We start from the raw sequence: 24,721 nt of genomic DNA on the forward strand, positions 1-24,721 counted from the left end.
CATTTACAGCGCGGCGCGGCAACGGTATTGAACATTGTTTCGTCTTCAGCGCGGTGGAACTCGCGCTTCGAAAAAGCTGCGATGTTATTGGCTGCTGGTTCTGCGTTCAATCCGAAAAAGTGTGTTATGTCAAGTATGGCGGCCCTTGTAATTCGGAAGCAAATGAAACCAATGTGAGACTTTTATTTGTTGATAATTAGAATGAACATAACGTAAAGATAGTTATTTTCTATGATTTTTACTTCACTATGCTTATACTTGACAATTGTACCTCTACACGTTTTAATTATCAACTCACGTAAGACCTAACCTAAACACACCTAGCCTACAAATCTGTAACTTTTAAATGTTGCTTCTTTCTTTTACAGTTTTTATCGAAGATTATACGACATAACTAAAGATAAAGTCATTGGAATTAATATTAATCAAGGATTGACAATAACTTGGGATCAACGCCAGTTATTTCATGCAACTATATGGTGTAGACGTAAAAAAGCTGTGGATGCGGTATGTTATTTATTAAATAAATATTGAGAGTCTAAATAATTGTGATACCTAGTTCGTGGTCTTTGTATATCTCAAATTTCATGATTGACTCTGAAGGAGTAATTATAAAATTACAGAGATCGATACGCCCTATTCTATACCCTTCAAAATCGAAAACGCAACAGCTAGAGGCAGTAAAAATATGGAAGAATATGACTGTCGCAGAAGTGGCGCAAGCTGCAGAAAAGGATATAAGCTTAGTATTTGAGGCTATGGAATTTACGGGTGGTAATAGATTCTATAAAAACCGCAACTCTGTTATAGATGATATGAAAGAAATCCGAGAAATCATTAAAATATTTGGTAGAAAAGTTGAATGCGTATCGCAACCCAGTGAAAATACAGAGTCTGCTGATGACACCAATAAGGATGCACTAAGGCGGTAAATATCCAATATATGTTAGCAATAGAATATGAATAAAATAATTTCATTTCCATACCAAAGCTTCTTGTAATTAAATGGTTTTGCCTGACTCTTCATTCAAAAATCTTTGAGAGTCTGCTGCATAGATCGCGTTATGAATTAAATGTGATTTGTAAGCAGTCGCATTATTCAGGCCTCCACCAGACCCGGCTGTTCTGATAAAACGTCATCCAGTAGTTACAGTCATGGGCCACGTTGACCATGGAAAAACAACACTCTTAGACTCGCTGCGTAGCACAGCAGTTGTGGACTCTGAGTTTGGTGGGATAACTCAACACATTGGAGCATTTAATGGTGAGGACTTGTACATTTCAAGTCTCATTGAGTGCAAAGATTATACTGTCATGTTTCTGTTTGTAAGACTTATCGTGATTCTCATTTCAGTTACCCTTGACACCAATGAAAGGATAACTTTTTTGGACACTCCTGGACACGCGGCATTCAGCGCAATGAGAGCTAGAGGTGCACATGTTACAGATATTGTTATTCTAGTGGTAGCCGCGGATGATGGAGTGATGGAACAAACAATTCAGAGCATTCGAATGGCAAAGGACGCTAAAGTGCCGATAATCGTAGCAATAAACAAGATTGATAAGCCAGATGCTGATATTGTAGGTGAACGTTGTAAACGAAGCAACTTCTTAGTGTTTGTCACACACAAAATTAATTAACCGTATGTTAGTATCGCCAAATTGGAAATGCATTCACTGGTATCCATTAATAACGGATGATTTAATCTTCTCGTTTTTAGGAACGGACAAAGGCAATGCTGGCACAAAATGGCATACAAGTAGAAGATCTAGGTGGAGACGTACAGAGCATAAATATTTCAGCGCTGAAAAAAATTAATTTGACCAACCTGACTGAAGCAATCGCAGCGCAAGCAGAAGTGATGAGTCTCCAGGGAGATCCTACAGGTCTTGTGGAAGCAGTTGTAATTGAGGCATCCAATGATCCAGGACGTGGGAAGCTTGCAACTGTATTGATTCAGCGTGGAACCCTCAGAAAAGGATCTATTCTCGGTACTGCAACAAAAGATTTTTCTATAATTGAGTGGCAGTTCCTTCAAAGTGGATCTATCATACAAAAATTATTTATTTAGTGTGTGGAAAAGCCTGGGCCAAAGTTAGATCAATGTTTAATGAAGATGGTAAACCTGTGATGGAAGGTAAGTTGTCCGATGCTGTGCAGGTCATTGGATGGCGCGAGATGCCAGTTGCTGGGGATGAGATACTTGAAGTTGAAAGCGAAAAGAGAGCAAAAGATGTAATCAAGTACAGGATGAGTCAGGAGTTTGAGAAGAAAGCCAAGGAGCACGCGAAAGCTGCAGAGGAAAGACACCAGCAACACCTTGTTGTAAGTTAAATCCTATAAAATCTACGGCAAAATCTTTGTTCAACAGTTTGTGATTTTAGGAATACAGAGAAAATTTATTGAAAAAAAGAGCGTTGGGAATAAGATATAAAATGAGAGCGACCGGTCCGCGACAAAAGGAAAAACCTCGCGATGACGGATCGCTCAAGGTTAACGTCATCATCAAAGGCGATGTTGGTGGATCTGTTGAAGCTATATTAGACGTACTGGATACTTACTCTAGCACAAACGCGTGCCAGCTTAACCTAATTCATTACGGTGTTGGAAACGTCACAGAGACCGATATTGATTTAGCGGATGCATTTAACGGTGAGTGATTACTCTTCCTGGACATTAAGAAAAATCGTTAAAAAATTTTACATCACAGAAATGGTAGAGGACAGCCAGGGATTTTTTAAAGAAAAAAACAAAATCGAATCTTTGTGAAAAGTATGATACAAAATTTAATATACTCACTATTTGCAATGTCAATCGTTAGTTGCTCGTATTACATTCCAGCTATAATATACAGCTTCAACGTTGAGACACCAGGTAAAGTTGGAATTCTAGCGAAGGAGAATGGTGTCCAGATCCGGCCATTTAACGTCATCTACAAACTAATCGACGATTTAAAAGATGAAATAAGTAGAAAGCTTCCCGTGGTTCAACGAGAAGATATTCTTGGTGTGTTATTATCGATAAAAATTTTCATTTTGGGTGAATAAAGTTCGAAAATATTGATAAAAAAAGTTTGTTAATTTAGGTGAAGCAAATGTTTTGCAACAATTTGAGATATCTGAGAGAAAGAAAACAGCTTACGTAGCTGGATGTCGATGCGTAAAAGGAATGCTAAAAAAATCTGCATTATTCAAATTAGTGCGTGGAAAGGAAGTGATTCACTCAGGTGAGAAATATACACATATTCATCAGTTTGTAAGTTAGGAAATCTATTAGAAAATTAGGCTACTCAGATATCTTGATTTACAGGTCCGGTAGAATCGTTAAGGCATATCAAGTCTGAAGTTGAAACCATTAAAAATGGGGTGGAATGCGGTCTCAGACTGAAGGATCCTGAGGTTAAATTTCAGCCTGGTGATACCCTGGTTTGCTACAATTTGGTTGACGAAGAGCAGAAATGCGAATGGGATCCTGGATTTTAAATTATACACTGTAAAGACGTATTGTTGGTAACTAATTATGATTTAAAAATTTGTTGTATAAAACGAATAAACGATGTACATATGCTGGAAAAACTATGGATTCTTTTTCTCAAACGACCTAGGCCAATTTAAAAAGTTTTGTATTGATTCATTCAATTGTTTTGTTAGATAAAGAATATTACTTAGGGTTGCAAAATGAAATCATGTACAGATTTATTCACAAATCTGTTCTGAAGATGAATTGATGAAAAATAGAACCAATATTACATTTAAAAAGTAAAGAAATATGATTTGCATATTTTATTCGAAATATACACGTTAATAACATCATTAGATACTATTGTGCAGAAATAATTATAATTTAATAGGATATTTAAATAGATTGGATTAGATATTCATTATAGATTATATTAGATGCAACGATAGCAAATGTATCGAAACAAGACTTGCTGATGAAACATAAATATGCAAGATGAAATCTTGAAATGACAACCAGATAAGTTCATTAACTCTAAATTAATCAAGTGAACCCAGTCAAGTAAATGATCGAAATAGAGAATACAGTTTGCGCACCAATTTGGACACTTACGTTTCAGATACTGGAAGTTTTTTTAGAGCACTAGTGACTACTGTCATTTTCATTTTAGCGTGAACATTTGATTTCTCTACAACTATTTATAACAACCGTGAGGTGTATCAATATTTGTAATCCACTTTTTTTTGATTTCCGATTTTTTTATTGGTCTGTGTTAGAACTCAAATCAAGATAACTACACTTTATAGCCCCATGCCTACTGTATACATGTACTACAGAGTATTTTTAACTTTAAAATCAATTGGCTGTCATCGAACGTTATAAAAATATAAAAATATAGTCAAATATCGTTAAGTGTCTTTTTTCCAAAACGTATGCATACCATACATTTCATAATTTAGTACGATTGTTCATCCAATTGGTTAAAAAAATCAAGAAAGCTCTGCAGTACTGATGTACAATAGCAGTGTACCTAATTGTAAGTATCGTCAAGTGTTGTAATTTTTTTTTATTGAAAATAAGTATGCTGATGTGTTAAATTTTAAAGAAAAATCCATAATTGAATCAAAGTAATACTGTTACATTATTTACTTGGATTTTAATACCGCCAAATCAAATTACGTTACAAAAAAAGATCCTTAGTTGTAAGCACCTAAGAAAATGTATATATCTATCAATAAATAATACTATTTAAACTCTTAAAGAAACGCACGTTGCTCTATTATTCTTTGTATTGATTATTATTGCATGTTGATAATTATTGTAAGAAGTAAAAGATAGAAAAATTAAATAACTATTGCGAAATAACGTAAGTAACTTGACATATATAATTATAACGTTTATAGTTGACGTAAATTCAAATATGTTTCTGTTATCATCGTTTAGTAAGTATTTCGTCACTTTAAGCAATATAACAACAAGATTACAATATCAATGAAATTATAGGGTAAAATATATACCTTTACCTATGTACAATAAATACAACATCCAGTCGACTCTTCTTTATGTTGCTATACTATATTTAATTTATAGATTATTAACGAAAGTTATTTTGTCTCAACCTAGATAAATCTCAAGAAAGTCCAAGCGCGATAACGGGTAATTGTACAGATATAATTCATAGCAAGTTAGTTATGAGTCCTGTAGTAGTTTGAATTTCCATTAAGTAACGGAGTGAAAATGACAGGTATAACTTCAAACTAAAGTTTGAACTGACCGATTGCATACATGTTAGTTATAGTGAACTGGAATAATTTGACTTCTAATTGGATTATTATCGTATCGTGAACAAGATTTACTGCCGATAGTGAGGAATCTGCTTGTTTCATACTTTTGTTTTAAAAAGTAAATATTTATATCATCCTTTACTATGTCATAATTCGATAACAAATATCCGAAGTATATGTATCTATTTCTGTAAAAATATGACGAATAATTCTAGATTGTCTTTATGTTACAGATGCATCAATTTGACCTTTGTTGAAATTTTAAGATCTTGTTTATGTGTATATGCTCTGGTCGTAGTGTTCAGTAACGTACTGTTAACAAAAGCGTTCATCGAGTTTGGTAAGACGTTTATAGAAGTGTATCCATATAATAAATGATTTATGATAATGCAATCTGATGTAGCATTGAAGTCATGTGATACTTTTGTTAATTTTAAATGCATTTATAACAATGTTACTAATCGAGTATGTAATATTCGTATCCAACTACGATTTACATGTAATATAGATATGAAGGTATGTATATCATATCATACATACGCAACAAATAATTTTATAGTGAAATATTTTGTGTTTTCCATATATTTTATTTTCTGGAGTGTAAATACTGACTAACATCTAGCACGTTTCATCAACTTTTTTATCAGGGTATTTAAAAGCGGGTTTCTTCTTCTGTTGCATAGCGAATAATTCCTATTTTTGTATATAACTAATGTAAAGCCATTATTAGTTTGCTCGGAATGAATAACGACAAAATTGCGGAAATAAAGCTTTACGAATGTGTCAAGTAATATACTGAAATTTAGTTAAATTGTACAACTCAGTACATAGATAATTTTGAAATAAAGTGGATTTCAGGCCAAGAAATGTAACTGATGAGATATACTTTATACACAGTATGGAAAAGCTTGATGAAGAAAATATTCTGTAATTGGTAATACTTAGATTGGAATTTGATTATCGTTAGGGCACTGACTGCATGATTAAGGATATTAAAGGTGAGTCTAATTACGTTGAAAGTTGCTTAAAATAAATACAGTTATTTCAATCAACGAACAAAATCAGTTTAAACTCTCCGATGATACAATATTGCCCAACATTTGGACTGTGTTAACTAATATCCAATTCTCAAATTATAACGCTTAATGCAGATGATTAAATAATATATGTGTGTATATATGGTTCTATATAATTTAGTACTATGAAATTTAATACAGATAGACTAGACATATAACAATATTTATAATATAATATAAGAAATTAAATCTAAGGACGGAAAAATTGAAAATATTTTTTTAAAGGGGGATCATCTTAATTCCCCAAAGTACAAATGGTAGCTCAAATTCGGTTTAGGAAACACGTTCAAATAGGACATTATAAAATTCTGGAATATAGTGTTATAAAGCTTGACAAAGCAAACAGTTGTATTTACTATTATTATGCTCGATGCAAGAAGATATAAATAAGTTACTCTCGCACATAATGAGGTAGCACCGCCTAATTGTTACATATCCATTTATTCGTTTGAAGCAAATAAAAAAAAATTTAAAAAAAAAACCCCTACGAATTATTTTATATAAGTAAAATATACAAACTTTGCTGGGTAAATTAGTTTAAATCATTCCGATTTTATGTATTATCCAACTTTCTATACGTCTATATAGATAAACGTTGCGCAGCTTTTATGCATTTTTTTTTTGGGTTATTCCTTTTATGGAAAATGCCAATGATGCAACGCTGACAATAATCTTTGATTTCTCGTTATCATTATAATTGTTAGTATAATATTTATCCAAATATTCTAAAATCCCATTACCTAAATCTTGCATTAGAGATGTTTGCAGCTTTCTATAACTATTATTATCATTACTTTTATTATTATTTACAATCATAATTATTAATAAATAAAAACGTAATATTAATAATTTGATCTTACGAAAAACGCATAATCGTTAATTGGTATAAATAAACAATGTTGTCCTCTACTGTTATTAAAAAATTAATTTACAACAGAAAGAAGAGAAAGTAATGAAAACATAATGTTGTGCATAACTTTTCACCCTAATCTAATAATGAATATTTCATTCAGTGAGTTGACCAGAACATTTCCACCGATCTTTACTAAACCATCAGCATGACGGTTGCAAATTTTTAAATTGTAAAAAAGAAACATAATACTTCGCAAATATACAACGAAATGGTGTTACTACTCTGCTATTTGTATCTAGGACTATCCGGTGGTGTAGCCTGAGATGTTCCTTTGTGTTTTGGGCCAGTTTTGAAAGACATTCTTTTCACTGGTCTCGGCGAGATTCCATGCAGCGTTGAGGTATCTGTTGTATCGCTGCTAAACCATACTCTGCTTCCATCTGATACTGAAACCGACGCAAGTTTTGTTCGTCACATTTAATAGTTCATCGTTGGCTGAGAAAAATCTTTCGAGTCTTTTTTATTCTGACTATTTTTTGTCCATCTAATTAGAGTATAACTCGAACTCGGTAATTTTTTTCAGCCAATGACAATATGATTATCTCAAGAGAAACAGTTTTTTTTCTGCTCCTTCTAGTTGTGAGTAATAAAAGAAAAAAAAAATTAAATTGACTATTTTTAATGGATTTTCATATCTATGAATATAACACCGTACATGTAAAAAGAGATGTCAGTGATGTGATGAGCTAATAGAGCTAATTGCTAGCTATAGACACAAAAGGCGGAAAATTACCTCGCAATAGATTATGCAAGACTGTCGAAAGAGAATTATAGTTATAAAAACGTATATATATATATATATATATATATATATTTACCACAGTAGGTTTTATGAAGAACAATTCAGAAATAAACTATAGGGTTGCTACAGAAGATTAACATGGTTCGGAACTAGATTTTTTTCGTTCAAATTTTCTTTTTACTTTGAACTACGTGAGTACTGTAAACGAATTTGAACATCAACTTTTTGTTCGTGCAATAAATTTTCTAATATTGTATTACATTGCATTCGTGCTTTTTTACAACTATAATTTCGTATACACGGTCTAATTTCTACTCGTAATACCAACATTACGTGCAAAATTTGTCTTAGCTTTAGGCGTCGGGAAAGATTGTTTGTTTCCTTGTTTTATTACACGTAAGTTTAAAGGTTCATTTTGTGGTAAGTATGTTTCAAATATAGGCTATCATCAGAGTAGATCTTAAATAGTAAAGGAAAGTTATTTTGAAGTAAGATAGTACGTACGTGTGTGTGTGTGAGAGTGTATGGATGGGAAGTGATAGTACGACATTTGAAAAGAAGATACACAAAATAGCACCACCTCATACAGGATACAACAGAACGTCACAGGAATAATTGAAAAAAAAATCAATAATACTAACTTGTCGGATCATGTTACAGGGTTGGGTGGGGGTTAGTGGACTGGGTTAGTCACCTCTGTTTGCTCTATTGTCGCTGCTGGCTGCTGAACTACTCCGAAGACTAGGTCTTCCGTGATGCGAGTCGATAAGAGCTGCCGCAAGATTCGAAGAAGCGGTTGACTGTACGCTCGTCATAGAACCTTGATAACGATAAACCATAAAACCTGCATCACTACACCTAATCAAACTAATAAAACAACAGTACATGAGAAACTATCATTATATGATTCTTCTAAATCTAGTAACGACTGTGACTATAGGTTTTTCTAAACTCTATATCATACCGGAAACAGAAGATGTGCAGCTGAAAGGACTTGGTGGCTGAACAGGGGAGTAAACATTTGCCGCAAACTCCTCAAAAGTTGTAGCTTCCTTGTGATTTCTTACCACAGTATCGAGAGACCTTGCTCTTTCCTCGTAACTAAAGATAGAGAAGAAGAAAAGTTTTCAACAAATTTTTACTGCTGAAATTTCAATCTTTTTAACTTACTAATGCTGGTACAGCGTCAGGGTTGATCTTTTAGCTCTGCTGGCGGCAAGTGCGGTTGCTCTGACCAATCCGGGTAGAACTGCATCTTCTACAATTGATTCATCGAACAGTGGTCCAAAAAATGGGATTTCTGTCTTCCTTGATATTTGAATTCTAAATAGTTTGTTAGGCAAGGGATAAATGACTATCAAGACGTCGCAAAACTCTGTGGGTATAATATCCCTGCGATAATCTCTCCAATGTTCAGACCACACAATGTGAATTTCGTCGTTACCAAGATGCCTTGTCTGAAATAATCCAATGCCTGTGTTATATTCGTTGTCTTTTTGAATTTACTGTAGCTACGCACCTTTTGCAGAAGACTCTCTGGGCTGTCGGAAGGCATTCTAGTAGCGACATGGAAGATAACCTCGGTGAAGGATGTTGCAAAATAAGGAGCAGTAACGCCGCTAGCTTTTCCAGGAACCAAGCCACCGAGAAAACCAGTATGAGATTCCAATTCTATCTCCCACGCGAGCCTAGCCACAAAGTTTTCATACTCTTTGCTAGCTGTTACGTTATTTAATATAGAATTCTTGTCCTCTTGGCCCTGGCTGACGTAGATAACTGCCATTTTATGGGTCTCTCTGGAACGCTGACTGTCCAAATTTCTCAACTCTCTCAATAGCTTCTCATTTTTAGAAAGCAAGTGTAATTTTCGTCTCTGCTCCCAGCCTGACAGACCGAGATGCGAAAACAGAAGGCGACAGTGATGAAATGGTGCGGGCGGTGGACGACAGGATGGAGGACTAATTGCCGCTGCACACATGCTACAGAATGAAAGATTTAGTAAAATAATTTTGTTTTGAATCTATTCCAGATTTGATTAAATTGAAATCTATCTTATTAAAATTAAAATATGTGTCATCAGAATAGATTTTCGACATTTTTAGTATATAACAACTCACCTGATATGCTGATTCCAGTTGTTAATGTGATCTCTCTCCATATTTCTTTGCCCTAAAATAGAAGCAATAGTTTCACTTTCAAGTTGAGGCCCTTGTGGCGAATTTGCAGGAGCGTTAAGTGCTATTTCTGGATTCGTTAATACTTCAGGGCTGGTGTGGCCTATGTATTGCAGGAGCTAGAACAGAAAAATAAAGTCCACTAGTATCACTTATGATCGCGGTAAGATAAAAGTGAATTACAACGAAATGTAACAAACATCATCAAGATTATCCATGTCACTGGCAGCATTCGCAAACGTGGGAAGAATGTGCGGCTCTCTGTGTCTCATGGTGTGTTGAGGAGGACTGCTTTGCGCTGGCAGTACGCTGCTCAGATCTTCTCTGCGTAATTTCGAGGACCAATCGACTGTAGCCAGGATTTATCCTCAGTTAGAAACAGTTTCAATAAAATGTAATTCAAAAAATTCAAGAGATAGCGATTTACCTGGCTTTCCAAAGGGTGGAGGTAAGTCGTCGTCAACGAAGGGTTGACTGTAGAGAATGGAACTATCCCATGAAGCCTTGCCGGCCAAATCTCGAAGCAGAACTCGTACCGTTGATGGAGCAGTTGTCAAGCCAGCGGTGACTCCGCCGCCAGGCGCATCCAGCGCTGCTAATTCGACTAAAGAAAGTATTATTGAATTCGATAGCATCAAGAGCTGGACGTTTGGAACTTGGAAAACAGCCGAAGACAGTTCGTCGCTGTCTATTCCAGGAATGTCGTCAAGCTCGACTACAAGAGATGAAAGACGAGCGGCACCAATGCCCATTGGAAAATGTCCGAGATGATTTACTAGGTGCATCAACACCTGGAGAATAAAGGATGATATATATACTGCGAAATTCATTTGATTAATTGTACATAGTGAAACGAAAGCTAACCATTTGAGCAGCCAGCTGAACTGATTGAACGTTTCCACGCCTCGGTGATTTCATACCAGTATCGTCGACTAAATTGTCTAGAGAAATATCAGGATCAAAATCGTCGGAGTCAGGCTGGTAACACTTTGCCGAGTCTTGTAAATCTTTGCTAATTTTGTTATGCATAATGTTGTCTAATACCTGAAAACATTGCTGATTAGAAATGTTTCGCAATACTTTGCGGGGAGGGAAATCACCCGGTTACATACTGTAAATAATGTTAGAAGCAACGGCTTTCCATGGAATGGTTGTAGTAGTACAGACGGTCCCAGCTGCATAGCCCATTCGCCGAGGCAAAACAGCATCGAAGTTGCCAAAGCGCTTCGCCTTTCACGACCAGTCATGCGACCAAGAGTCTCTGCTAGAACCTGGAAATTGTGAAATGAAAGATTGAAGACAATAAGGAAATTGAGGGAAGTACTAGCTGTGCTTTTGTAGTGGAACAAAAACGAACCTGAATAATTTTGGCTGGAATGTTTGGATAAAGTTCCAACAGTACATCTGCTTGGTCGCAGAGTAACAGAAGAGCATCACAAGCAACTTGACTAACTGTCGCGTGAGTTGCCTGAAATAGACTTTAATATCAGTACATGTAAAAATTATGTCAGACTATTACCGTCATGTGAGGCATTGGGACAAAGCGATCGATACTTTTGGACAGAGGCAAAACATTTCATAGGACAATAAATTGCTCAGAGGTCTAATTTTTTTAAGTAGTAAGCTGTAAGCTCTGATGTTGAAAAATGAAAAACATTTTACTGGACCCTCGCTTTCCCCTAAAATAAAAGTTTTGAGATACCAGTGGTCTATCATTTAGCTGTATAATCATTTCTGTACACGATCATTGTTGGTACTTCTTTAATTTGGAAAGCTTGATTCCTGCATTTAAACAAAAACATAGTGTAATGAAGTGTGCAATAGATCATGCGAAACAAATAAGCGTACATGAACGACATTGTGGTAGGTACTTCATAGTGTTCGTTCTGTGTACAAAAGCATGAGTCAATCAAAGTCAGTATTAACATAGCCAATCACTAGTTGATTTTCGGTGTACGCTGAAAATGATCAATTAAATGTCGATTCTAACTTCTAACCGTATTCTCTTCTGTAACGTGTTCGACGTCGCTTTATACAATTTGATCTTTCTTTGCGGGATGAAACAGACAACGATTTAGGCTTCAGAACGTCGGGCGTGGACAATTGAAATGACAAATGTTGGACGGACACTGAAATAGTTCAAGATGAACAATAAAGACTTGGGAGTAAGTTTGTAGGAGCGACCAAGAGAGAGACTACCTTGTCTAGCAGGGGAAAATTCATCCCATCCTTTCGCTGCCCAGCAACCTGCAACCTCTGTCAACCAGACCCAACAGAAATAACAACAATACTAATCGCTACAATAGCTGCAGCATCTAAATCACCTCCGATATTGAGTTATTCAACAATATGTGTATTATAACATGCAGCTTTGTTACGCGCCTTAAGCATTGTGCCGTATATGTGTATATTGCTTTACTAAATCATGCTTGAGTGGCTCAATCGACCAAATACCAAATGTGTCGTTTCGTTAATAAATAATAAAATTTATACTACTTTGAAATATAATATCATAAGATATATTGAAAATGGAATTGAAAAGAAAATAAATTGTCGAAGATTCAAACTACTATCACCACTTCAGCTTTGTAAAAAAAATATATACTTATATACTTCTGCGCTCAAACGAAATTACAACATGCATAGATTGATCATTGTCCGTTGAATCTGATTCAACTCACCCTCAGGCCTAGAAGAAGCACCGTAACAGCTTCTGGCACTCTGGCATGTTGCGTTTTATGGGACAATTCTCTGTAGACAAACATGCCGATGCTGGAAAGTGCGACACACCTTGCCACACCCGTTGGTTCTCTGCGACAACTCCTAATCAGGATCGTCACGATGTGCTCCTTTTCGAGTTTAAAACATGATATTATCTCATTCTTTGAACAATCGTTGTTAGACCTTACGCGGTATTAAAGAAATATAATCTTGAAACTTTAAACTTTGGCTTTCCAGAAAACTTGTCAAGACATTTTCCTTACCTTCGCATCGGGGCACGTTACTGTTACGATATCGCTTCCAGAGGGCTGTAATACTGGAAGTTTAGCAACTGTAGCTGGTAGTGAGAGCAGCGATCCCAATATGGAAACAGCTTCTGTTCTGGGCGCCTGTAAATGAGCCAAAAGTTTATTATACACTGACTAACAGCAATAAAGTTACGACGAGTCTCACCTCAACGTCGTTGCTGTTGAGTATGACGTTAGCTGCGTGGATGTAGTCAAGAATTAGTAAACTGGAACCAGGCAGATTGAGACTGAATAATCTGGGTCCTGTGTACTTTACAAGAGCGTGAAGAACCTTGGTGTTATTGCTGACTATTCCGTTGTGTACAGCGCGGTAAAATAGCGTTAAATGTGGCTTGGGAAGAGATATGTCCATGGGTTGAACAGTGAGAAGACAAATCAAACGATATGCGGCTAGTCTTCCAACTTCATACTGTTGCGGCAACTGTATCGCCTGCAAATGAGCAGAATAACAAGACAATTTAGTTGCTTTTGCAGAGTAAAGGGACAAGAATAGTGAATAATTTGTCGCACCTTGAAGCACCAGGGAGCGATTATAGTCAATGGTGGAATTAAGTCTGGTACAGGAGGTGTGCCTTGATTGTCGCCGGACACTCCTTGGTTTAAACGAATCTGAAGTGAAGATAAATTATTGAAATAATTAGCCGGGTGCTTGAAAACGAGTCTATAACTGTGAAACTCACTTTTATCAGTGTGTGAGTCAGCTGGACAAGGTAGTCCATAACTTGTCCGTGAAGAGCTGGGTCTTGAATATTGTTAACATCGCCCAATGCTGATAGCATTCGTCGCCACAAAGCTACAGCGACGTCTGGAAGCCAACCAGGAACTCCGCCTCCAGCCATAACTGATCGTCTTTCCGATACATCGCTTGTATCTGAACAACAATAATAGAATGTTAAACCGAAGTGTTTCGAAATTCAATTTTCAAGCAATACTTTAGTATCGTAGGTCAAGAACTTGTACCGTGTTTTTTTTCTCTCTTTCGAATTCACATAATCAGAAATAAAATATATATTTCCTTGAGGGCTGTTTGAAGAATACGAAATGTATATTTTATAATAAAATTTTTTTCAAAAGCGATAATGATAAACACGATTTCCCAGTAATAGCAACTAAAAATTAGCCAATGTATTGAGCAAATCGAATATGGCAGAGAGACAGAGCGAGAGAGAAAAAGAGAGAGACTAAAACAGACGAAAGGACAAACGTAAAAAACTTCTTACCCTTGAGTAATTTTTTAAGCGAAAAAGGCATTGTTGTTGTCCAAGCAATAAAGTAGAAAGATTCTAGATGCACGAATTGATCAAGCTATCAAAGAAGTAAGAGTGAATGATCTAAATGTTAAGTTCCCTCTTACAGTTGCGTAAGTGAATGAATAAGTAGAATTTATAAAAACACCATCTTCAGTCAAGCGTCACTTCCAGTTTGCTTTAACTAAGAGGTTTAGTACAATCAAAAGGAAACATTGAATTCTTCCTGCGTTTGGCAATAAGCCATTTGTATGTACTTTCTTGTTTAAATTTCTAATTTCAAGGCTTGTAATTCCCAGTAACACAATTTCACTCAGTACCATGTTGATGTTTAATAGTAAATGAACCTGCCGTAAAGTAGTTATCAGAATTAAGCCATGTGGTATTTTATCGGAGCGTGCTAATGCGGCTATTAAATTACTACATGTATTTACGACGTTATGTGTAAACATTTTGCAGAAATTCCTAAAAATCCATCAAGCAGAGTAATATGAAATTACCAAAAAATTGTACGCATGATTTTTAGGTAAATCGTTACATACGTCGAATTATTCGTCTGCAGACTGTATTTACAATTTCAAATCGATAAGAAAATTGTTGCTTATTGAATATTTGGAGAAAAATATTGTCGATTCAAACTGCGCTTAAACGTGTACAGCAACGCTTATTTTATATCTTAAAATACTCTAATCTCGGTAAGTGAGATAGAAAGAATAATCATTTTTTTACAATTCTCAATTCACTGCCATTTTAAAATTACCGTGCAGTTTGTTTTTCATATTCTGGGGATGCTGTTACTACTCACCAATGCTGTTCCCATCAATATTTTCTATCTGTATTGGACTATCCTTGTTGCTATCGACGCCACTGCTGGGTGTAGGCGAAGGACAGCGCGGAGATGGAGGTTCGCTGTCGACGACAACGACGCTGTCCAATGACTTAGTGCGTCTGCTTGGTAACATTTTTGATACTGTTGTTGCAGGCTCGTTACCCGTTGTAGTCGTAGCAGTAGTGGACAATAGCCTTGCCATATCTTGCTCTATTGACAAGGGGAGTACTGCCCGAGGAAATTCACGCTTAGTTCACAATGATCGTATATACCGCAATCAGAAATTGCGATGTGCCTACTTTTTCTTCTACAATATCACCACGATTCGTTAATCGCAAGTACCGAATTAATGCGAGTCTATTCAATTCACAGTCAATATTTTCACTTTTGCTGTCCCATATACCACCATTGGATAATTATCCATTTTATTACTTAAACTCAACGTGAGATTAATTTTAGAGCAGAGGCATTGGACACTTTAGCGGACAGATACGTAATTGAAAAAAATTGTGCATTAGAGTTTCAAAAAACAACATTTTTTACTGTCACCAACAAACACTGCTTGAATAATTGAAATGGCGATGACTGATATGATAAATAAACGTAAGTGAAAATCGATTTAAAACTGTGCTGTATCCGATGAAGGAGGTTTGACACAAGAGTCGATTATTTTTATCCCAGTGATGATGACACACCGAAAAAGCGGGAAATAAACAATAATAATAATAATATTTACGATGATAAAAATAAAATAAGAATAAAGGTAATAAATAGACCAGGGTCAACAAAATGGCTGTTTTATATGCATCCATGTTTGAATATGAGTATGAACACGATGGCGATTAGATTGTAGACTCACAACAAAGAAAAAAACATCAGCGAATCATCAAGCCTACCGACAAATTTAACCAGTGATCATACAACTTACCAGGAACTCCGGAATGTATAGTGTGAGTGCGATGTCTGTGCAGCTTCATTTTTCCTTTCCCATTGTATATTGTGTTATCGCTAGCGCTTCTCGGAAGCGGACGGAATTTTCTAGGGTCGCGCAGTGGATGATCTGCGAGGTTTGAGAGAAAGCTTGAGTTGAAATTGGATTACACCGAATAGTTTAGGCTTTTAAAATGGTCGAAATGGTCTACGCATATTTTTAATCACCAGTAACACTGTCCTTCATGGTTGCCCCAGTTTCATGATCAACACTTCCTCTCCTTTGGGGCTGAACACATCCCGTTGAAGCGGCACGGCTGCCGATACCTCGTCTTTTCTTTGACTTTTGCTCACTAAGCCGATCCAGTGGTAGATCATTGAGATCAAGATTGTACACATGTCTTGCTAAAACTCTGGTTAGAGTGTCTAAAGTTTTCTGCAAATCATATTACGGAATTGAAATTTTACGAATTATTCTGTTCGAAGCAGTTTGAGATTTTTTAAATTTGTAAACACTTCAGGTAATGGGATTTTTTTTCCCATGTATTAAGGATAAGTAATAAGTTACCTCTACAGTTTTAAATGGTACTAATGTTAATTGAATATTTTTTCCCTATAAATTATCTGCAACCAGTGTCGAATACTGATATTTTTTTTTACATGCGTGACTGAGTGATCCAAAACAAAAAATAAAAATAAAATACTAATTCAAACCACTTTGGGACTTTAGTGGAGGGTGTGTGTTGTGTCAAGTTCGCAACTTACAGCCCATTCACGAATCAGCTCTTCCCATTGGGTTAGGGAAGTTAAAACGGCGAGAAATTGGTCCCAAAGCTGAGTAGATATAACAACGTTTAAATTAGCTTTGATCCAAGTTACTATCAGAGTCTGAAATATCGCCGGCGCCAATTTACCGCCGATACTTTCTTGTTGTTTTCTACGCGATGTTTTGTCGCTTAGTACCAAAGATGTTATCTGTAGTAATACTCTGAAAAATAACAATTAAAAGAATGAAATGCAAAATTCCAAAGGTTTGTCGATAGTAATAAATCATGAGTTTAGATTACAAGCACGAAAAAGTTATGGCGTGTGTCAATTTGTGTACTGAAACAAATATTCACCGAAGTAATTGTTCCCAGGTGGCGGGTTCAAGTCTGACTTGCATAACGACGTGGCGATAAACATTTAGCACACGTTTACAGCTATCAGTTTGTTCCTCTAACAGAGTTGCGGACGCATTACCCCCTGGCGTTTCTAAGAAAAATACGTTTGAAGCTTGTGTTACAAAAACTTGTAAAACATTTTGCAATCCAGCCCTCACAAACAAATTTTCCCTGTGAATAGCTCCAAGATACGAATCGTTTCTCAGTCTAGTCTGTCTGTAGCTTTCCGGTGGACTTCGATCGTTAATTAAAGCCTCCCTCTTCACTTGATCTTCAATTTCTCTGTCCTTATGACTCTCCAAGGGCTCTAGCATGAATGATGGAAGTTCCTGACGATAATAGTTGACGAATTAAATTCTATACTACAATTCGAAGCAATCAATTCAAGTTCCACTAGCTTTCAACAAAATAGCTTACATTCATTTGTATCCAGTCTTTGTAAACAGCAATAGCCTTTCTTATAGCACCAGCGTGAGTGAAATCTAGTAGAAATGCTTGTCTGTAAAGTTCGTGAACGAAATTAACATTGTCTCGGTTCCCGTAGAAGACTTCTCGGACTAGATTAGTGGCCAGCACAGTGTTATCCTCCTGGTTTTCATGCTGGGAAGCAACTTCGGGAGACAAAGTATTTGGATCCGTTGAATTCTGGATAACGGATACACGCCGAAGTTCTGGTTCTGGATTTTCATCACTAGTTGTCGTGCTGATGAGATAAAAACAATTGATCAGTTCCTTAGAGGATCGAAAAAAAAAAAGAAATATTTTTACACATGTAATAATAAGTAACAGTCATTCGTTGTTTCCTACTTTGGTGAAGGCTGCAACAATAGACCGTCCTTCTTCGTGACATGAGTATATTTAGCGACCCATTTGATAAGCGTAACTTTGCAGAGTGTGTAAACGTCCTGGCCTTGATTAGGTGAAGGTTTCCTCATTCCAGGAAGCTCTAAATTCGGTTTGTACAGTGAAAAATTGTCGTTAAACTCTGGGCAGATGTATCGCAAGTAAGTTGCCTTAAATCGTTCCAGTAGAAATTGAAACGCCTTGTGTTGTCTGGCGTGTTTGTCTCGCCATTCGACCTTGACAACCTGTAGTCATAGGAAGAAGAAAAAAGAAAATTAAAAACGATGGGCGACAGAATAGGGTTCCAATTGTATATTTATCCACGATCATATACCTGGCTAACCATAAAGTCAAGTAGAGCTTCGAGAAACCGCACGGTTTCGTGGTCCAGTGGTTTTTCCCCGCTCTGCGGCGGTAAAATTGGCCCGCCATCAACCAGACTGATGGGTCCTTGAGTTACCCCGGTGTCATGGAAAATGCTTTGTCCCAATTGCGTGTCATAGAATTCTCTCTTTTCCTTGTCATCGTAGCTCGCTGATTTCGTTGGCTTATCTTTTTTGTTATCCGACTTACGCTCAAGCTTATAGGGCGATGCCTGACTTGGTGGAAAGCCGGGTACCAGACAGGCGAACATTTGATGTATGTGTTCCGGAGCATTGTCGCCGAGCGCTTGGTACCAGAGTATGAAGTATCTGCAGCGATAAATGAACAGAATTTGAGGATCCGTAATTGTTGCGAAAGTAATAAACAGGAAGCAAATCAGAATATTTCAATGGGACCATAAAATTTTGCAAAACCTTATGGCTTGACGACGTAATTTCCAGCTGTTTCCTGGATGTAAAAGTTTCCTCAATATCCTGGCAAGGCTGTGGCACTGCCATCTTCGATTCAGAAGCTCAGGAAGGAGTGTCAGTATCTTTTCCAAAAGCTGTAACACCTGTTCCAGCTCTTCTCTGTGCGCCTTGTGAACTGTTTGCAGAAAAAAAACTATATTTACAGGTCAATTCTAAAACGTCTTTGTATCTCCCGATTTATATCGTTTATTTTTCAACACACAGAAAATCATGCCATCAATCTATCAAGTCATCGCTTTCTCAGATGGGTCATTTTTGAAAGGGGAATCGTTTCTGCCGTTTCCGTGCAATCTCATATTTGATCATGCAACTTATTAGCGACGATGGAAATCTGTATTAGAAGTGCAAACAAATGGAAAAAAAAAAAAAAAACGAACGATCGAATAGCAACATATTTGAGAGTATTACAGTTATTACATAATTGAGCTATAGAAAGTAGGAGAATTCAGAGATATTTTTATAAAAGAATAGTTCATCCCATTGTGCAGTGCGTTACATATAAATTTCATACACAATTCTAAGTTCTACGACCTGATCGACTGCGAAAAAAAGTATATAAATATATATATATATATATATATGCAAGGTATTTTGCATGCTCGGCAAAAATGTTTCACTTACCGAGGTGAAAGGAAAGTTCTGTCAGCAAAGTGATAGAGGGGGAAAATAGAGAAAAACAATTGTCATCAGTACACAGTTTATCGAATACACAGAATTAATGATTGTGACAATATAACAACAGGCAACAATAAATTAATTAACAAATGCCCATTGATGAAACCAATGTTGTCATTGATGTATTTGTTTATATAAAGAATGTTTCCATACATATGTGTATATCTTTTTGCAGTAAACGGCGCATAACATTGTGGAATAAAAAAAGTTTAGAAAACTTACCACGCTGGCGTAAATTTGCTTCCGCGGAAACAAAGCCGTCATACAGTATGAAGTATACATGACTGAAATTCCCCTCGAAGAAACCCTTCGCTTCATCCGTGTCTACGTTTTCTGTAAAATACAGTGAAAGAAAAAAAGAGTGTAATGAGACGCTCGACTTTTCTGAGAAAAAATTACAAGTCCTTGATATCGTCAAGGTAAAAACATCCTTTGTTTTCTAATGTTTTGCATCGGAAAAATAAAATACTAGAGACTTACAACTGGGCAAACAGATTGTTGTTCGTGGAGAAGAACTTGGGATTAACTTATTGAAACGATTTGATAACATCATGATATGAGAAAAGAAAGTCTTGCGGATGTAACATAAAAATAATTAAACGAGGAAATTCTGCAGCAAGACGGTTCGGACTGAGAAAATTATTGATATGCAATTATCTGTTTTTAACAGTGAAGAGTAATTTTAGCTCCAGATGGAGGCCGAACCAAGCTGTGTGGTCAGCTTGGTAATGTGGTCCGGTGATTAGATACCAACCAGTTACTATAATGTCGTTTGACCACAACTGCCTCAGGACTACGCAGAGGTGTTTTATTTATTCTAGGCATTTTTTATTATTGCCATTCACACTGGCAGCAAGTGCTTGTATCTAGCAATTTGCCGATAGTAAAAATTTCAGGACCAGGAAAAATGAATAAAAATTACATATCCTATACAATGTTTTGTCAGACTAGAAGAGCCATCATTTACAGATTACTAAATATTCCACATCTGCCTGGTGGAATAATTGATGAGAAATTTATTCAAAAATTCATTCGTGTACGTTTGGACTCTGTTTCAATTGCTCAGATTTCATGTTTACCTTGCAAAGAAAAATAATCAGTTGACTTGTTTGTTGACAGTTTGACTTGATACGAATAAATGAAACCATTTTAAACTTACTATAAAATTATAGCATGCAATCGAAGAAAAGAATCGGTAATTTTTCTGTTATGGAATAATCCGATCTAACATGAAATGCAGAACAACATAAGAATGTATAATATGATAATAAACACCAAGTAATTTCAAGTAAATACATTTACTGCAAAATATTTTGTATTTCTCCAAGGATCCTGACCAAATATCAATATCAAGGATTCTGTTAATATAGGTAATTAAATACAAAAGGAACTTGCAAATTTTTATTTACATCAACAACTTTTTGTATTTCAGAATAAGAGAAGATTGAGAATAATATATAGAACCTTTCTCTTGTTGTACAAAACTAATATTTACATGCAATCGTGTCAGTCAATGCCAAATATGGACAGGACAGATCGTTTTATGTGTTTACTCAAAGATGCAAATCTCAGATCAAATCGGACCATGTGATACACCGATATTAATGGAATGCAGATCAGGGTCTGAGTTGCGTCGCGACGTGTCTTCGCTGACGTTAAAGGCTTCGACAACTATCCCTTATTCTACAACAACAAATGTGATTTCAACTATGCGTAAAGAAAACAGGTATTTGTGATGAAAATCGCGTAGGTGTAAAGACCAACAGAAGTCTCTCTTCAAATAGATGTGGAAGAGAGGGAGGGAGGGGGGGGGGGGGGAAGAGAGAAAGAGAGAATGTGAAATAACACCCTGTTGGTTACTGGAACCTAAAGGTGTTTTGGTTAATCAAATGTATCCATCTGATTTGACACAGCAGGCAGGGAGGTTTGTAAAAAGATATTTATCATAGTGTAGGAAATGCCAGATACTCACCAAGAACGATTTTCAGATGTTTAAACCTCGTAGCGCTGTCCTTTTTTACATCCTGTATCTTGAGTGTTGACTTTTTGACGTCTACGTGAAGTTTTTTGCTGAACATTGTCGTTCAATGCGAGTCGCCGGCGGACTCGCGGAGAGATACTATCATCGAGCGGATTGGAAATATTCCTCATCAGTTACACGCAATGATAATTACCCCGACAAAACACCCCGAAGTACGATTGACGGATCGGTATAAAAAAGTAGCTAATACATGTACCAAATGTCAGTGTGTCGGACCGAGCACACTGCACAAGTCGGATGTCCGATGTATCGTTAATCGCACGTGGCAGCCATCTTGATTCTCGCCGCGAACCTACTTGCCAGATCCCAAAGCAGGGTAATGACATCACCGATCGTTAGATCACTCCGATTACTCCGATTTTCAATATTACCGAGCAGCTGCGACCTGATATCTTTGAAATTTTTTTAAATACTGATTCAATCTCAACTCTCGCACATTAGCAGCACGAATTTCCTTTTCAATGTGTGTCAGGAAAATGTAGAAACAGTTCCGCAGTATGTGAGTTTGAATTTGGTGCGCCGACTTAATTCACTGCTGCCAACTGCTGCCCCACTGAAGCGAAAACTGAGCGAAGGAGGCAGGCTCGGACAAAATTTCGATCGCCTGATATCGCCATTTGCATGGGAACGAAGCTAGCGCCACAACGGTCGACGCCACAACTAGTAAGACAAGTTTAAAAGTAACGAAGTTTGCCCATCGAAGGCTGACTAGTAGTTTCGTACTCCGTGGTCACTGCGAGAAGAAACAAGCGCAAAGCGAGCAACAAACGGACAGAGAATGACCGAGAAGCGACATGGCGGGAAGAGAGGTGGCCGGTATCGAGCTAGATTTTACTAGGGGCGGCGGTAAGAGTCGTCGAGCGAAGATAAAGTCTTTTTGGGAGTTTATCGACTGTCAGAAAGAACTGGTTCCCCTTCGGCCGGCTCAGGGTACGCTGTTTAACCCCTAGGTGATAGAACAGCGTTGACGAGAATTCTCCGCATTCGAGACAGGTCTGACTATGAAAGCTAGATGGTCCTGATCGGCGTGTTTGCGTAAGAAGTATTTTCATTAATTGCTTCCCGATCTACTTTAACAGATAGTTAAATTTTTCTTAAACGACATATAACGTACATGCTAAGGTAGGGGTAACCTGCAGCCAAACGAATAAAACGTTAACGCTAATTGTATTCGTTGAATCCATCCGATGATTTGCATGATTAAAGAATGGCTTGCAGTTGCAGGTTCCGTAGAAAATACATGACACGCCTGTATTTTGAGTACAATGTTTTCGGTGAACGAAAACAAATCATACATTTTTATTAAGTAGTATTAACCTAGTAAAAAAAATCTATTATTTTCGTCATATCGACGGATTATCGAAGCCGCATATTGCGATTATAGATCGATTTTATGTAAAAAAAAAAAAACAAAAGAAACTAAAGGCGTCGCTCCGTAAACACCGTGACTCAAATCTCCCTTTCCAACGAATTTGCGCTTTTATAAACAAGTAATAATCCGAGGGTATATTTATTTCGACATATTTCTATTATTTCACCCCTCCGACGCAACAATCTTCGTTATTCAATGCACTTCCGGTTCGAATCGCGACTGCAAGTTTAAATCTATACGCAGATAATGTCGATGGTTTTAAAAACAATTGAACAGAGCGCGGGATGTGGTAGTATTCGTCGTTCAATTGTCGGTTTGTTAGCTCAGTTCGATCTTCGTTCGACAACCAAGCTTTAATTGAAAGAAAAAACCCTTGTTAAAGCACGCGAGAGTTGGCTGAATCGTTAAATTCGGGCAGGAATGTGTAACGTTTACTTGTAACACGAAATAAAACGCCGCGATAAGAATACATTAGTGCTTATAGTGCGGAGTTTTCAGTTGATCAATGCTTAATTCGAGCGCCTTGAAGTAAGCTGCGAACATACATGGTAAAATTTGTCGGCAGGCAATGGCCATGAGTCGCGAGTGAATTGGTCGAAGGACTCGTCAGTTCGGTGCGACAAGTGCCTTGATTCGACGATTCCAGGATGCGATGACAACAGTTCGGGAGTTTGTGCCGGTTCCGAATCGCCGCAAAGGAGGAGGATTTGGTTCGATGAATTGAGGATCCTGAAGGAGCTGGGACTGGACCGAGTCGCCTTGGCAGCCAGTAACACCTGCAAACGCTGCGTTCGCGAGGAGCAAAACATGTGAGTCAGGTTTTCCATTTCGATTATCAGTGAGATTTGTATATAGATTTATTCAAAGATCGTTTTTGCTTTTTGTATGTAAAATGTGCATGTTTTTTTGTTCGATGTTATCCTCAGTTCTCCGTACCTGAGCAGCTATATGCTTGTGTGAATGGAGTCGTTTTTTTTTGTTTTTTTTTTGTTTCTACAAAAGTTTTATTCCGATGGCAAGTTATTACTTTACGGGTTGACATGTGTATGTTTTGTGTGTCTATATTTATACTTATTCCGTATGTTACTTAATTACTTATTTATAAATATTTCGGTTCGTACATCATTCCGTCGCTTTCTGTGTTATAACTGCTTGTGATCACAATTGTTTTTACACTATAATTAGGGAGGTAGAGCCCGAATTTGCCGATTCCGTGCCGCCGTCTTACCAGGAACTGACCGCGGACTTGAAGGCCTTTCAAGAACGCGTCAAGCACCAGAAATCGAAACCCGCTTACGAGAAACCCGCGAAGTATCAACATTTGATTCCGTGATGATGGATTACGTTGTATTCGACATAGTTTGTCTCGACGGTAGAAATTTCAGTGTGGAAGTGTGGTTGAGTTCAGTTTCCCGTTTCCACGTCGATCAGGCACACTCGTATTAATCTATAAATTGTTCGTTTTAAGATATTGATTCTGTTTACGGCGGATTGTCCGTCTCTTGAATACAGAAACAACGAATTCCATCGTACGTCTGTGATAAACTATTTAGAATCGTGTAAATTATTTATAGGTCTACATATTATAT

General features: G+C 36.9%; 3 protein-coding genes across 4 annotated transcripts; 2 read left to right on the forward strand and 1 right to left on the reverse strand.

Moving 5' to 3' along the window:
- Positions 1–37: 37 nt before the first annotated feature.
- LOC124183791 (translation initiation factor IF-2, mitochondrial) lies at positions 38–4,436 on the forward strand. Of its 2 annotated transcripts, none has more exons than XM_046572783.1 (11): positions 38–173; positions 369–507; positions 624–928; positions 1,104–1,264; positions 1,355–1,581; positions 1,722–1,992; positions 2,073–2,326; positions 2,386–2,653; positions 2,843–3,007; positions 3,087–3,227; positions 3,311–4,436. In XM_046572783.1, exons 1-11 carry the CDS (start codon positions 82–84, stop codon positions 3,481–3,483), a joined length of 2,196 nt encoding a protein of 731 aa, XP_046428739.1. In that variant the 5' UTR covers positions 38–81; the 3' UTR covers positions 3,484–4,436. The 2 variants fall into 2 exon arrangements, with proteins under 2 accessions (XP_046428739.1, XP_046428740.1); XM_046572784.1 differs by lacking the exon at positions 38–173 and adding an exon at positions 178–298.
- LOC124183789 (probable Rho GTPase-activating protein CG5521) lies at positions 4,231–22,028 on the reverse strand. Its single transcript, XM_046572776.1, has 30 exons — positions 21,692–22,028; positions 19,942–20,052; positions 19,666–19,683; positions 18,988–19,159; positions 18,525–18,882; positions 18,155–18,435; positions 17,765–18,050; positions 17,306–17,676; positions 16,950–17,172; positions 16,413–16,620; positions 16,183–16,314; positions 15,231–15,482; positions 13,859–14,049; positions 13,689–13,787; positions 13,324–13,608; positions 13,134–13,259; positions 12,831–12,998; positions 12,349–12,405; positions 11,507–11,617; positions 11,262–11,420; positions 11,014–11,193; positions 10,577–10,940; positions 10,350–10,498; positions 10,093–10,268; positions 9,495–9,954; positions 9,146–9,432; positions 8,940–9,076; positions 8,670–8,795; positions 7,967–7,987; positions 4,231–7,619 (listed from the first exon to the last, which is right to left on the reverse strand). The coding sequence occupies exons 1-30, from the start codon at positions 21,795–21,797 to the stop codon at positions 7,459–7,461; spliced, it is 5,775 nt and encodes a 1,924-aa protein (XP_046428732.1). The 5' UTR covers positions 21,798–22,028; the 3' UTR covers positions 4,231–7,458.
- Positions 22,029–22,554: 526 nt separating this feature from the next.
- LOC124183244 lies at positions 22,555–24,516 on the forward strand. Its single transcript, XM_046571482.1, has 3 exons — positions 22,555–22,690; positions 23,698–23,941; positions 24,318–24,516. The coding sequence occupies exons 1-3, from the start codon at positions 22,555–22,557 to the stop codon at positions 24,463–24,465; spliced, it is 528 nt and encodes a 175-aa protein (XP_046427438.1). The 3' UTR covers positions 24,466–24,516.
- Positions 24,517–24,721: the final 205 nt, after the last annotated feature.

Source organism: Neodiprion fabricii, chromosome 5 (assembly GCF_021155785.1).
Source record: "Neodiprion fabricii isolate iyNeoFabr1 chromosome 5, iyNeoFabr1.1, whole genome shotgun sequence".
Taxonomy (NCBI): domain Eukaryota; kingdom Metazoa; phylum Arthropoda; class Insecta; order Hymenoptera; family Diprionidae; genus Neodiprion; species Neodiprion fabricii.